We start from the raw sequence: 15,322 nt of genomic DNA on the forward strand, positions 1-15,322 counted from the left end.
TCCATTGGTTTACCCACTGGCACACATGCCATCTTACATTAAAAAAAGACAATATCACAGTAACCATTTTAATCATTCATGTCCAATATCAAACCAAATCCATTATGTATCCTACTTGCTTTGTACCCCAACAGACTTGCACCAGATTAATCCATGTTAATCTGGGCCATGAGAAATGAGCCCTTCATTTTCTTCAGTTTTGTGGCATTCAGTCTGGTCCTTGTCATAGAAATATGCAACTATCGACAACAATGTAGTGTAGAGATGGGAGAACGGGCTGGTCAATGGTACAGATGTACTGTTGATGCCAACATTAACCTTCAAGGATTGAATTAAGTGAAGGTGTAAAATAGTGAGCAATGAATGAGGTGGGTGGTGAACAAATAATTATATAATTGGAAGATTTACTGTAATGGCTTTTTTTCTAAAAGAACAATTAAAATGTACCCATTGAAATTAAGTTKAAATCAAGCAAAAAATATCTTCACAGTCACATCTTTAAAAATAAACTTTATATGTACAATTTCAACATGAATAAAATCTTTATTCTGCATGACGTCTAATGAGGTGTTGCAGCAGGTCCTCTCGTTGAGGAACAAAATTGGGCAAAGAAACTGATTTCCACAGATAAGGACCTTGGTTGCATTCACTGAGTCACTCAACTTCACTCTGGTCCACCACGCTGAAAAATAAACCAGAAGAGTTGGTGGTTAGTGAGATCTTAACTGTATTACAACACTAAGGTAACAGTTAATACACTTTGTGTACCCGTGATGCCTTCTGTAACACTACGGGCTGAATTCAAAGCACAGATCATACCCATGAGTGTAGCCGTATGTTACCACCCCCTAAATGATTTGTATAAACCTGTTACTTTTAAAAATCAACAATACCACACAATTACAGCACTTCTTCAGTGCCACAGATAGGCATTAACCTGAATATAGTCCATCTCTTCTGCTTCCAGTGCTCTCCTGCGGTATCTTTGGGGGAGTTTCTTCACTGTGGCCAAGCTGTCGGGGGTTCCAGGGAGTCGAGCGAGAGGTCCAGGGGGTCTTGATAACGGCAGCTGAACTACAAGTGGAGGTGGACTAGGAGAGCTGACTGCTAATGTTTTAAGAGCCTCTTGGACTGAAACAGAGGAAATGGTTGTTTTTTTTCTCAACAATATTCATGTAGCTTTTAAAATCAGTGATTTTATTGTTTTAAACATCCTTTGTGTTTTGTTGTTTTAATTCATCTCTTTTATTACTTCTGGTTTGATTAGCACATTCATAGCACTGTTTCTATAATGAAATTGGAAAGGACTAAAAGAACCTCTTCCTAAATTACACACAGTCGTTGACGTGTTTTTTAAATGGAATATCAAGTCAGTGTTTCCCCTTTTATTTGAAAAGAACCTCAAAACAATACCCAGGTTGGCCAACATAATGTCAAACTAATAGAGGACACTTTAATGCGGAGAGCTACAAAGTAATATTACAATAGAACATTGTTTGACGCAATTCATACTGCCTATCATGTTCAAGTTGATGCAACTAATCAACATGCAACCAACACATTGACATGCAATAGGCTACATGTTGACAAACAAAGCATAATTGCATACAGTAGCAGTGTCCCTGAACAGTCAAAGGGTGGAATGTCCTCTTCAATAGGGTTAGCACTATGCACAGACAAAAAGAAAACAATAGCTAGTGCAACATCAAACTGACAAGTTGCTACTCACCATTCGGCCTGGGTACCCCCTCTCTGTTGGGAAACTTGATTAGTGGAGCATGAGGTTTCACAGCCTGAAAGGTYGTCAAATGAAACCAGACAAATTAAAATCAATCGCTTAAATTAAAAGTAGTTATGACACACTTGTCTTTTGCAACCAGCCAGTCCTATATACTGTTTATGGCATTATTTTCACTTCATAGCATTATTGTATTGTAGGCCTACACATGTTTATCATTACTTTGAATAAACTGCATACTGAGAAGCTGCATGGAGATAACTAGCCAGCTAGCTACTGGACAAGATAAATTAGTTATCTAGAGTAAACAATTTGACAGGAAGAACTACTGATCAATGAACTTGCTATTTATTGCCTTAGTTCAACGCCAAACCACATAAATCATGTTACACTTATGCCAGTTAGAGTGGAGCTAGTTAGTTAGTCAACTTTTACTTTCATCTACATACTAGCTAACTACATGCTAACCTTTTGGAATTTCATGCAGACCAACAAGGGCATTAGCACGGGTAGCTTGCTCGTTAGCTTTGGGGATGCACAGCAAAAACAGAAATGTCGCTGATTTCTGACCTTGAAACCGTAACTTTTTACATTAACTATTCAGCTTTTAAATGTACTCACTTGAGTGACAAGAGTTGTTGCAGAGCGATAAATTACCCAGTTAGACAAGCYTACCTGTACAACCCGCCCAACAGCCGCCATTTTGCTACTGACTTTGCCCCCCATGACCTCACGGGTCTTCTTCCGGTTGAAAACAATTCGCAGTTCCTAAAAAGTACCAGAGAGCATTTGTCATGTGAAAATAACCAAGTCCACTGTATGGAAACCATAGGTTGAGAACAACGGTATGGATGGGATGTGATGCGAATGTGAGCTGCCAAAAAGCTAACGGGTCACCGGCGGATAACACCGTCACATTCAGAGTCAAATACAGAATATAACATTATCTATGTACGGACTCCAAACCCTTCAGAATTTCTTACCTTTGTATAGATGCAGTCAGCTGAAAATAGGCTTTATTATTCGAAAAAACAGTAAACGTTCAGGTCAGTTTCTCATGCCATTACTGTCAAACGTGACTTTTGCTTGCACCAACTTGATTTCTAAGAATAACACAAGGAAAATCCTCTTAATCGATCAAAATGCTGGTAGCAGACAAATTCCATCGACCACATTGAGCTACGTAGGGTCCATTGAAAATGAACATTGTTAACATATGTTCAAATAATCACTATAGAGTATAAGCAATGACAAACGCGGTTAGCAAAGGAAAATAACCTACCGGTCATTTAATTTTACTCCGCCCAGAAAAAAGCGGGGGGGATACTGAAGCATTACTTGGTCACGTGGTTAGTCTTAATTTCCTGGCGGTATATTCAATATTGCTCCAAGAGCCTATCACCGAGTCGAATTTTAAAGGACGTGACGTTTAACCAATGGAAATATTATTACGGAAATTGTTAAAATAACTTGTCCAATAGGATTAGACTTCTCACTTCAGTTGAGTAGAAATGTTGTATTGGTTTGCTGGTTAACTGCTAAAAGGAATCCATACATTGTTTGTGTATTGAAAACTAAGAAAAGGGTACGTATTATATAAATGTCTGTATAATATATTATATTTCAGTTAGTGTTAATTAATTAGTTGCTTTCAAGTTCTTGCCCGACATTCCTGTCATTTAGCTGGCTAGCTAACGTTAGCTGGGGTTGTCTGCTTGCCTTTATCAAAGTCGTTCACTGATCATCTCTGGTTTCACTGACTTAACGTTAGATGGAAAGGTGATTGCAGAGTTAAACAATTACAGAAAATCATAGCTAAATGTCCTTTCCTTGGGTTGATTGTTCTTCTCTATGGTTCTGTTGACGTTGGTGGTGAACACACTGACAGGCAATAATTGAACATGGAGCCCTTGGATAGACTGGAGAACCTTGCCTCAAGTCTTGAGACCGTGGCATCAAATGGTTTTCAGGCTACTACGGCTGACAATGGACAGAAGGACAGCTCACCTGCAGAGATACTAAGGTTTCTCCACAATTCTTATCTATAGATCATTCAATCATTCTGGAATACTTTCAGATGAATATGTATCATTCAGAATTACCATTTAACCAACCCATCTGTCATAGAGTATGTAATACAGGTAACTTCCAAAATAATGGAAACACTTGAGTAAATGAGGGATGCAAAGTATACTGAATCAGGTGCTTCCATCCAGGTGGGGTTCGTCGGGAAACGTGCCTCAATGCAGGGATGGGATATGCCACTGTACTCCAGCATGAGAACGAAAAGGGCAGTTTTCCTGGAAAGTTAGCAGTATTTTCGATCTTCTCAGTGGAGCAGTGTGGATAAAGGCACAGTGGCATATCCCATCCCTGCATTGAGGTACGCTTTCTCGACCAATATCTCGTGCCGGCTCCATGGTTTCTTTATGTAACCATGACTGCTTTACGATCTCAATGCAGCTCGGAATGGTTGGTATCTTCTGGCAAGGTGCATTGAAGCTGTTCTGGCTCGTGGAGGACCAACGCCCTATTAAGAGACTTTATGTTGGTGTTTCCTTTATTTTGGCAGTTACCTATGAATATAGCTGACACTTCTTAACAAGACTTGGTATTAAATTCTACATTCATGAGTGTTTCTCTCCTCAGGATGAAAGAACAGATGTCAAATCAATGTTTTGAGATGGCAGTGAAGCTCCAAGCAGGTAAGTTACATTACCTTTATTACTGAATTTGGTATGCTGATATACTATGTGACAATAAGACTGTAATTATTTAGCCATTTCAAATGTTCTTTAACAGGAAAAAGCAAAAGATCTTCTTGCAGTGCATCTGATGCTGAGAAAGACTTGTGAGTGTCTTTAGTTTGCAATATCATCTCATGTAGGCCTATCCATAACCWAAAGGAATATTTTCTCAACTCATTTTGAAAATGTGGATTTCTTTGTCTCTGGATAATCCACAGGCTGGATTATGCAAATACTTTGGAGGAAGCAAAAATCATTCATTTTAACAAGACATTGGCCTTACACAGGTAACTATCACATTTCTGTATTGATATGTAAAGTAATGGTCTTTCAATCCATTAATTACTAGTGCATTAGTTGTGATAATAGTCATTTTGTTGCTTGCAAACCCTTTAAGTCGAAGTTTGGAGCATCAGTTCCATTTGGACAGTTAATTTTTTTATTTTTTTTAACTGATTATACATTGTGTTGTATTTGTCAGGATGCAGGTGTGGCATGCCATCTCTGATAAGCTGAAACAGAGTGATCCAGATGCTGTGTAAGTCCAACAGGAGCAGATTTTAACAGCCTGTTTGCGTCCCAAATGGCACCCAATTCCCTATATAGTCCACTACTGTTTACCAGAGCCCTATTTACTATATAGGAAATAGGGTGCCAGGAAATAGACCCTGTCTTATTGATAGCAGTTCCTCCTAAACTGGCCTTTGAGAATAAAAATATTATTAACACTACCATTGATATACTTTGGAATTGATTTGAATTTGTTTGCATTGTTTGTAAAAATGTCAATTACACAAACCACAAATAGTTATCAGCTGTTTACCTACCGACATTGTTATTACACTTTACCTGCCTATACTGCACATAACTAACGTTACCAATTTAAAAACATGTAACTATATATTTTTAGCACTACTTGATGTAGTGTGGGGCCTGTATATTTTTATTCCAGAGCAATGAGGGGACTGACCAGTTGTAGCCTAGACCTTTGTTCAAAGATAAAGACACTTCAGCAGGTGGGTGCATCTGTTTTCAATATGGTTGGAAGTTTTCAACAATCTGATGGTGTGCTTGTTATCCAACCGTTTTATAAATGAGAACAGAATGTTTATTGTTTTCATCAGAAAAACGGTGCAGTCATTGGCTTGGCTCTGCTGCGGTGTCACCAATTGTTGTAGATTTATGGAATGCTCTTTCTGACCTCTTGTTTGCTTTGTCAAAAGGAATCATGTGAACTGCAGGACCAAATCACAGATGTTAAAAAGCAGAGGCTAGGTATTACATCACCCACACTATTACTGCTTTACCAAGGATGTATAGGAAAGTTCAAATGTATTGTTTGAACTTACTCTTATGAGGATGTAAGAATTCACAAAATTTTTATGAAGATGAACAATCACTTTTTTTAGTGAATGTTTTTGTACTTTGCCTTGTAGTTCAGGAGGAGAAGTGACATGAATAAAATAAAATCCCTCAAGCATATTTTATTATTTGACATATGTTTTATTTATTTTTCTGCAGATCTAAAGCGTCTCACTCATGAGAAGATGAAGGAGATGGATGAACTGAAGAGGAAGAGGGAGCACCCAGAGGCAGAGAAGTACAGAAATGTCCTACAGAAAGGCCAGTCTCACCTGGAGAAGTACCAGAAGATGGCCACCATCACACAGAATGTCCTGCGGGTAAATTGCACTCTTTATATCTTTAAGAATACAGCTCTTTATTCTTAGGGTGTGTCCCAATAATATCTCCTTTCTTCTGAAGTGTGCACTTGATTACTTCGTCTCACAAATTTGAAAGCTGTGGACTCGTGGGAATGTCCATGATATTTCTTGTACCAGTCATTTCCTTCCAAATCAGTAAAGGGAAGTGAACAAGTGCACATTTGGGAAGAAGGAGATTTAATTGGGACAGAGCCTTGGTGCCAAGAGGATGATATCATTTTACCTGTTCTGTTAATAATGTCAGAACTCATGATGCTATGTTTTTTTTTCTCCAGGGGATCATCATTGCCAGTAAAGTGAACTGGAGAGACGACCCCAAATTGAGAGACATCGCCATGACGCTGGAGGACATTCCCATCTCTGAGGAATGAGCTTTCCGCATGGAAGGGAAACATTTCTGTGACATTGTTTAAATGTATAATATGTTCAGTTATCAAGGTAGAGGGGGGGAGAGAGAGAGAGATAACATTAACTGATGTTAAGAGCACTTAGTAAAGTGTGTAATACACTGCATCGTAGAGATGGACACATTTTTGTAATAAACCATTAGTTGTTTTTACAATAAAAAGCATATTTGTATTGACCATGTGTTTTTATGAATAAAACTGCTGTTCACCAGTTTTGAAATGTAGTAAATGTTCTAGTGAAATGATGGGAAAGAAATTTGATGCATGATGAACCACAAGTGTATGGCTCTGCCAGTAGATGGCGGTACGCACCAATCGGCAACGGTTTCTACCATTCTTACCACGGCAGCACATTTCCTGCAGACGTCATGAGTCAGGATATTTAGGTTATTTGCACGTGTCGAAAATATTTTTTGCGACTGGAACAATTTTTGTGTAATTAGTTTTTCTTTGGGAGTGTCTCAAAGTCGATTGAAAAATGCCAAAAGTAAGGGCAGAAAGGAAAACCAGACAACACCAACAGGTTAAAAACCAAGGTTTGTTTCAGCTGTTTCTAGTATCTAGCAGCTAACGTTAGCAGTAGCTTAGTGCGAGTCGGAGCCAGCCAGTGGCAGATACGTTTTTAGCGAACGTTAGCTAGCCAGTCTGTTATGGCTATATATATATATATATATATATATATATATATATATATATAGGCTAGAAAGAAGATACAATATCATTATTGATCTGGCGTGATTTATTAGTTAACCGTGCGTTAGTATCTACTAAATCACGCCAGATAGATATTAGCTAAGTTAGCTAGTTCATTATGTTAACAGCATCATGATAAGGTGGCGTTGCGGTCTAAGGCAATGCATCTCCGTGCTAGAGACCCTGGTTCGATCCCAGTCTGTATCACAACTGGCCGTGATCGGGAGTCCCATAAGGCGGCACAATTGGCCCAGCGTCGTCCGGGTTAGGGGAGAGTTTGGCCTGAGTAGGCCGTCATTGTAAAATAAGAATTTGTTCTTAACTGACTTGCGTAGTTGAATTTAAAAAATAAAACAACTGTTTATGTAAATGTATTCTAGGTGTCATGTTCAACACTAGCCTTGGTCAACACATCTTGAAAAACCCACTGGTAGTTAATGGAATCATTGAAAAGGTAATGTACTGGTTGTAACCACTTTGTTTACCATTGGTAAAGGTCAAGGATCACAACTACCCCTTCTACAATTTTCATAAGTATGTACAGAAATGCCTTCACATTTTCAAGCAGCTGTACCCTCTCTGGTCAATATTACATGATATTGATAGGACAGTTCACTGACTGACATGTTCCGATTCCGATATCCATTTTGGCAGGCTGCTCTCAGGCCGACAGATGTGGTGTTGGAGGTGGGACCTGGCACAGGAAACATGACTGTCAAACTGCTTGAGAAAGCCAAAAAGGTGAGAAATGCGTTCTTACTGTCAGTGAATGTTTGTAGCTAAAGGCTTATTTGAGGCTTCTGGTACTTATTGTTGCTTTCATCTTCCCCTTGTCTGAAGGTAGTGGCCTGTGAGTTGGACGGTAGGCTGGTTGCTGAGCTCCAGAAGAGAGTGCAGTGCACGTGAGTACTTGCCATAACTTAGCTACTGAGATACATTTACAATTCCTTAAAAGGGAGGCAAGTTGAAAGTGTGATAGTGACATCTGTGTTCATTGTCTGTAATAGGCCCATGCAAACTAAACTACAGATCTTAGTGGGGGATGTCCTGAAAACAGAGCTGCCTTTCTTTGATGTCTGTGTTGCCAATTTACCTTACCAGGTAAAACTCATCACCCTCAGTAACCAACACTTACCCAGTTCAGTAACATAATTCTGACAATAATACATACCTACGGAAACAAGTTTCATTGTTGTTTTGCAGATTTCGTCACCCTTTGTCTTCAAGTTACTTCTGCACAGGCCTTTCTTTAGGTAAGAGACAAGAGAAGCTGGCTGGTTCCAGAGCTGCAAAACTCCCCTGATACTATCAGATTTTCCCCCCACATCCATTAGTACACTTGGGGGCCAAATGTGAACTTCAAACGGGCATGGGTAGACCAGACTGTTGTGTAAATCATGCATTATTATCAATGTGAGATATTTAGGGACATTTGAGTGATGTGCATGGACCTCAAATTGGGATATGCACAGGATACAGTGTAGTGTACACAGTACAATGACATGCTTACTCGCAAGCTCTCCTCATAAACAGTGCAACAACTTAAACAACGGCTAAAACCGTTTGATTTGATGTCTTGTCAGATGTGCAGTGCTGATGTTCCAGAGAGAGTTTGCCATGCGTCTGGTTGCCAAGCCTGGAGACAAGCTGTACTGCAGGCTATCCATCAACACTCAACTGCTGGCTCGAGTAGACCACCTCATGAAGGTCAGTGGGATCTCTTGCTTGCGTCCCAAATGGGCTCTTGTCAAAAGTAGTGCACTAATAAATAGGGAATAGGATGCCATTTACATTTTGGGACACAACCATTGACTCAGCCATGAATCTGGCATTGTGCAGGCGGACTGTTGTGTTTCTCAGCTATGTTACTACCGTTGCTTCATTCTTAATTTTCATTTCTCTTTTGCTCAGGTGGGGAAGAATAACTTCCGTCCTCCTCCTAAAGTGGAGTCGAGTGTTGTCAGAATAGAGCCTAAGAACCCACCACCTCCTGTTAACTTCCAGGTAAGTGTTAGTTCTGTGAAGGTGATTGTATAAGAGACATGGTTCACTGTCACCTACATGGGAAAGCTAGGAGTTAAAATGTTCTGCTGCACAGTAGTTCTTGTGATCGAGTATGTAATCTTGCCTCCAACAGGAATGGGATGGTCTCGTCAGAATTGCATTTGTGAGGAAAAACAAAACCCTCAACGCAGGTTTCAAGTGAGTACCAAAACAAAGCATATTCAAATCATTCTTGGTCATATCCTGTCAGCCTCAAATGGTTATGTGACAAGCTATAGACTGAAGATGGTTCTTTCCAGGTCCACTGCAGTTGAGCAGCTGTTGGAGAAGAACTACAGGATTCACTGTTCAGTACACAACGTGGTAAGCACACACATACCAATATTCCTCTTATGCAGTCTGGATGTGGTTGGGTGATTTATTACTAGTTAACGTGAGTCATTACATTTGTTTGTTTCTGGAACAGGAAATCCCAGCAGACTTCAGCATCACCAAGAAGATTGAGAGTGTTCTGCAGGAGGCTGAGTTTAGTGAGAAGCGAGCCAGGAGCATGGACATAGATGACTTCATGGTGTAAGTGGAGCTGGACTATTCTACTTACGTTTGCATTTTTTTRCCCCTTTAATGTTAACTTGGTTTATTTGAGATTCTTAATGTCATAACTTTCATAATCTGTCTTCTGTCCAGACTTCTCCATGCGTTCAACTCTGCTGGGATCCACTTTTCCTAACCGGACAGTAGACGGCTAGACTGTACAGCAGTGCAATATGGTGGAAACCTATCCAGTTGTTAAACCTCCAGTGTTCTTTAAAGAACAGAAACTGGAACCTTTTATGGATTGAGATCACATCCAAGAGTCATGTGATTGATTGGATGATAACTACTCTCACTGGCTTGAGGAATGCAGCAAGACACCTCAGACTCACCCCCTGGACTACCTTCATCATGCCTTTTATATGAACATGAAAGCTGGTTATAAGTGAAATAGTTTGTCTTGCTGAAATGTACATATTTACTAAGCGGTAACAGGTATAGTTGAGGTGTGTTCTATGCACTAGAAAGTATAGTTGGTCAGCCCTACAGTAGGTGCTTGGATGTCATGGATAGGTTGAAAAATATACTTTGTCAGATGTCTGACTCATGGTTGTTATGTGAGGAGCCTTGAGATAATCTTGGTTTCATGAATTCATGCAATTCCTGACTGCTTTACCGTTATAAAAAAACATGATATTCTGACCTTAACTCTTCTCCATCTGAAAGACATAGCTACAACTATCCTGCTGATAAGGTATGCAAAATATATAATGACAGAACTTGGGAGTATTCAATCAGGCATTGCTGCACTGTACAGGCCCCGTCTCCCTATGAAGTCTGCCTCTAGGTGGTGCTGGTGACACGGCCAGAGTCACCACTGTCTCTGGGTCCTACAAACAAAGGACATCACACTGCTTACTACGCAAACACCTGTACATCCTATCMTTAAACTAGAGGTTTTCCTACCTATGAAGACTGGAAATTAATCAAGGCCTATATTCAATCTGTGTCATAGCTCGATTGACGGTAAACCCTGCATGTCGGTGCAATTGGAAATTCCATTTAAATATCAATCGTACTGTAACGGATCTTCATCATACACCGTGTTACTCAGCCCTGTAAATTCCAGGTTGTATTTTGACTGCATGTGCATTTGTCAGTTAAGGAGACTATTGAGAGGTTCTAATGGCACATCAAGAGTTAATGCCCTAAGTGTGGATGACATTTCAGTGGTGCGGGTCAAATCAAACAGGATACTCTTAGAGCGTTGGGCCAGTAACCGAAGGGTTGCTGGATTGAATCCCCGAGCTGACAAGGTAAAAATGTGTTCCCCGGGAGATGAAGAGGTGATTGTCGATTAAGGCTGCAACTCTGATTCAGAGGGGTTGGGTTAAATGCGGAAGACACATTTCAGTTGAAGACACTCAGTTGTACCACTGACTAGGTATCCCCTTTATTACTTCCGCCAGTGTTACATCTGTGAGAAACATACGCAACACTAGGTCAGTGGTATTTACTATACATTTATCTTTACAAAGTTAAATGGGTAAAAAACTAATTTTTACAGTATTAAATAACAGGGAGAACAAAAACTGGGTATGGCACAAAACAATCAAACTATAGACAAGGACTGGTAAGATATGAGAAGAATCACAACTAGATTTGACTTCCTCTCAACTCAGGAAATTGAAGAGGGAAAGAAAGACTGGCCCTACAGAGGAATGTCTATTCTGTACAGTGCCAACTGAGCAGGGAACCAACCACACGCGTTGGAGGCCAACAGAGAGTTGCACATGCATACATGTCAATCAGACCTACCAGAATACACAACACTGGTGTTGTAGAACCCAAAAGCACAACCAACATGGAGGTCTCTAATGAAGACAAGTCAACAGCTGTTAAATTTAAAGTACAAACAAGCAAAAAAGGTAATAAATAAAATAGAACAGGGCAAAAAAAAAAGGGTGAAAATGTCAAATCAGCTATAAAAGATCCAAGGTTGCATTCCCCTCCTGTTATTTCTGATGACATCCGTGGGCCTGATTAAAAAACAGATGAGTCTGTTTCTTTGCATTTTCACAGGTGGTTGTGACAGCTGTGCCACGTTTTTATAGTGGTCATGTTCCTGTATGTGCCACTGCCCACTCCACACACACAGCCCACACCCCCCCTCCCTGGTCAGGTCTGGTCTACAGCAGGGCACGTGGCCTCTTAGGATTGATCTGCTTACTGGCTTGTTCCTCTTCTTGGAGCGACGAGCGGAACGACTTCACTTTATCTGAAAAGAATGGAGCAGAAAGAGTGGATTAGATATTACTGCTTATTAACTGTTTGGGAAAGGTGTGCCGCTAGCGGGACACCTCGACAACATCCGGTAAAATTGTAGAGGGCCAAATTCAAATTAAATTACTATAAATATTTAACTTTCATAAAATCACAAGTGTAATACATCAAAATAAAGCTTAACTTGTTAATCCAGCCGTCGTGTCAGGTTTCAAAAAGGCTTTACGGTGAAAGCAAACCATGCGATTATCTGAGGACAGCGCCCCGCATACCAACACATGACAAACATATTTCAACCAGGCAGGTGCGACACGAAAGTCAGAAATAGCGATATAAAAAAATGCCTTACCTTTGATGATCTTCTTCTGTTGGCACTCCAAAAGGTCCCAGTTACCTCACAAATGGTCCTTTTGTTCGATAATGTCCTTTATATCCATAAAAACTCAGTTTAGCTGGCCCGCTTCAGTCAATAATCCATCCAGTTTCCCTCCATCAAAATGAATCCCAAACGTTACTAATAAACTTATCCAAACAAGTCAAACAACATTTATAATCAAACCTTAGGTATCCTAATACGCAAATAAATGATACTATTCTCCATCTTAAATTGTATGTTCATTACCGGAGATAAGAAAGAACGCGCTTGGAAAAACTACAGCCAAAATGGGAGCCACCTAGAAAAACTACAATTTCTGGGTAATTTTTCCAAAAACCAGCCTGAAACTCTTTCTAAAGACTATTGACATCTAGTGGAAGCCCTAGGAACTGCAATWTGGGAGGACTTTGGCTTATAATTATAGTACTAACCATTGAAAATAGTGGTAAACTGAATTTTTTTTTGGGGGGGGTTGTCCTCGGGGTTTCACCTGCCATATCAGTTCTGTTATACTCACAGACATAATTTTAACAGTTCTAGAAACTTTAGAATGTTTTCTATCTAAATCGACCAATTATATGCATATCCTAGCTTCTGGGCCTGAGTAACAGGCCGTTTACTCTGGGCACGCTTTTCATCCGGACGTGAAAATGCTGCCCCCTATTTAAAAGAATACGATGATTCATGTTAATAAAAGTGAAACCTACTACTGAATGTCAACGGTGATACATGCAGAGAGACCAAAATCAACAAAAGAATGAAAAAGGTGGTGAATATAACAAATATCCTGGCATGCATACGCCAGGAGTAAAAATAAAGCGCTCATTTTGAGTATGTGGACACCCCTTCAAATGAGTGGATTTGGCTATTTCAGCCACACATGTTGCAGACAGGTGTATAAAATCGAGTACACGGCCATGCAATCTCCATAGACAAACATTGGCAGAAGAATGGCCCGTACTGAAGAGCTCAGTGACCTTCAACATGGCACCATCATTGGATGCCAAATTTCTGCCCTGATAGATCTGCCCCGGTCAACTGTAAGTGCTGTTATTGTGAAGTGGAAACATCTAGGAGCAACAGCTGCGAAGTGGCTCATAGAACATGATCGCTGATGCGTGTAGTGCGTAAAAATCGTCTGTCCTCGGTTGCAACTAGGGTTGCACATTTTGGGGAATATTCAAAGGTGGAAACTTTCCGTGGGAATTAAAAGGAATATATGGGAATTAATGCAAATATATGCAAATTAATATTAATACCGTTTAAAATTAGATGTTTTTTTGCATTGGATATATTTACCATATCATATGGAGACAGAAACAAACAAACATTTTACCTTATCATAAGTAGAAAAATTGCAAATGATTAAATCCTTCCAATATACATTTTTAAAAACAAAAAAGTTACAAATTGAACTTTAATTGAGTTGACTCTTCACATGAGATGATTTCACTGAACAACAAAAAGGGAATATTGAATGATCCCCAATGATCCATCGCATCTCCCAAAAACATTTTCAACATCTGTAAAATTATAGTCTAGAAACTAAAGCTTTGATTGCCTTCCTCTCAGGCTTCCATGTCTTCTCCCTGGACATCCTCAATGTCCACCTCTTGAACATCAGACTTTGAAGCTTCACTGTTACTTTCCAACCTTGTTGAGGATGGCTCGTTGTCAGGCTCAAAAAGCCTCAAATATGCCCGGATGGCCACCAATTTTTCAACCCTTGTATTGGTCAGCCTGTTGCGTGCTTTGGTGTGTGTGTTCCCAAACAAGGACCAGTTGCGCTCAGATCCACAAATTCCCTTTCACCAGGTAGCCTAGTGGTTAGAGCGTTGGGCCAGTAACCGAAAGGTTGCTGGATTGAATCCAAGAGCTGACAAGGTAAAAATCTGTCGTTCTGCCCCTGAACAAGGCACTGTTCCCAGGTAGGCCGTCAATGTAAATAAGAATTTGTTCTTAATTAACTGAATTGGCTAATTAAATAAAGGTTAAATAAAAATAAATAAATGAGATATGTTGGAACGACTGCCATATTGCATCTCCATCCCAAAGCCCTTGCTTGGAAGTGTACTTTGCCAGACTGCCAAGAACCTTGCCCTCATCCAGGCCAAGGTGGCGAGACACAGCAGTGATGACACCATAGGCCTTGTTGATATCTGCACCAGAAAGGATGCTCTTGCCAGCATACTTGGGGTCCAACATGTACGCTGCAGTATGTATGAGTTCAGGCAGAAGTCTCCACGCTTTTTGATGTATTTCAGAACTGCAGTTTCCTCTGCTTGGCGCAACAGTGAAGTGGTTCTACACCTGCATTGCTTGCTGTTTGGAGTTTTAGGCTGGGTTTCTGTACAGCACTTCGAGATATTAGCTGATGTACGAAGGGCTATATAAAATAAATTTGATGTGAAGTGGGCAGGACAGTATGGATTCCTTCTCTTACATCTGCAAGCAGAGTCTGAACATCAGACAGGATGGCATTGTCTCCCTCAATCAGTGCAATGGTTACTGCTATAAGTTTCAGAAGTTTCAGGCTGCTTACCACTCTCTCCCAAAATATATAATCCAGGATGATCCTCTTGATGGGCCTGTCTATATCGGCACACTGTGATTCGGCCATTTCTTGGAGAGACTCCTTCCCCTACAGGCGACTGTCACACATGATGACTACACCACCCCAACAGGTGTTGTTGGGCAGCTTCAATGTGGTGCTCTTATTCTTCTCACTTTGCTTGGTGAGGTAGATTGCTGCTATAACATGATGACCCTTCACATACCTAACCATTTCCTTGGCTCTCTTGTAGAGTGTATCCATT

General features: G+C 40.2%; 4 protein-coding genes across 12 annotated transcripts in view; 2 read left to right on the top strand and 2 right to left on the bottom strand.

The window, feature by feature from the left end:
- Positions 1-493: 493 nt before the first annotated feature.
- On the bottom strand, positions 494-3,066 carry kgd4 (alpha-ketoglutarate dehydrogenase subunit 4). Of its 2 annotated transcripts, none has more exons than XM_023978670.2 (5): positions 2,722-3,066; positions 2,414-2,506; positions 1,730-1,793; positions 938-1,131; positions 494-682 (listed from the first exon to the last, which is right to left on the bottom strand). In XM_023978670.2, exons 2-5 carry the CDS (start codon positions 2,462-2,464, stop codon positions 665-667), a joined length of 327 nt encoding a protein of 108 aa, XP_023834438.1. In that variant the 5' UTR covers positions 2,465-2,506; positions 2,722-3,066; the 3' UTR covers positions 494-664. The 2 variants fall into 2 exon arrangements, with proteins under 2 accessions (XP_023834438.1, XP_023834436.1); XM_023978668.2 differs by having other exon boundaries at positions 2,360-2,506; positions 2,722-3,036.
- Positions 3,067-3,219: 153 nt separating this feature from the next.
- cenph (centromere protein H) lies at positions 3,220-6,792 on the top strand. The gene is made up of 10 exons (XM_023978666.2): positions 3,220-3,323; positions 3,627-3,761; positions 4,388-4,443; positions 4,541-4,589; positions 4,704-4,772; positions 4,967-5,023; positions 5,438-5,501; positions 5,709-5,760; positions 6,007-6,167; positions 6,485-6,792. The coding sequence occupies exons 2-10, from the start codon at positions 3,640-3,642 to the stop codon at positions 6,578-6,580; spliced, it is 726 nt and encodes a 241-aa protein (XP_023834434.1). The 5' UTR covers positions 3,220-3,323; positions 3,627-3,639; the 3' UTR covers positions 6,581-6,792.
- A 177-nt stretch (positions 6,793-6,969) lies between these two features.
- On the top strand, positions 6,970-10,555 carry dimt1l (DIM1 dimethyladenosine transferase 1-like (S. cerevisiae)). The gene is made up of 12 exons (XM_023978665.2): positions 6,970-7,152; positions 7,690-7,763; positions 7,964-8,050; positions 8,150-8,211; positions 8,317-8,410; positions 8,513-8,562; positions 8,893-9,016; positions 9,221-9,313; positions 9,447-9,511; positions 9,613-9,676; positions 9,780-9,886; positions 10,001-10,555. The coding sequence occupies exons 1-12, from the start codon at positions 7,095-7,097 to the stop codon at positions 10,041-10,043; spliced, it is 921 nt and encodes a 306-aa protein (XP_023834433.1). The 5' UTR covers positions 6,970-7,094; the 3' UTR covers positions 10,044-10,555.
- A 795-nt stretch (positions 10,556-11,350) lies between these two features.
- LOC111957711 (kinesin-like protein KIF2A) overlaps positions 11,351-15,322 on the bottom strand; it is a 33,501-nt gene continuing 29,529 nt past the window's right edge. For all 8 annotated transcript variants that reach the window (XM_023978663.2, XM_070436858.1, XM_070436857.1 and 5 more), the window contains one exon: positions 11,351-12,125. In XM_023978663.2, coding sequence (XP_023834431.1) covers positions 12,037-12,125 — 89 coding nt within the window. In that variant the 3' untranslated portion in view covers positions 11,351-12,036. The remainder of the gene's footprint in view (positions 12,126-15,322) is intronic.

The sequence above is a fragment of the Salvelinus sp. IW2-2015 genome, linkage group LG33 (assembly GCF_002910315.2).
Source record: "Salvelinus sp. IW2-2015 linkage group LG33, ASM291031v2, whole genome shotgun sequence".
NCBI classification, from domain to species: domain Eukaryota; kingdom Metazoa; phylum Chordata; class Actinopteri; order Salmoniformes; family Salmonidae; genus Salvelinus; species Salvelinus sp. IW2-2015.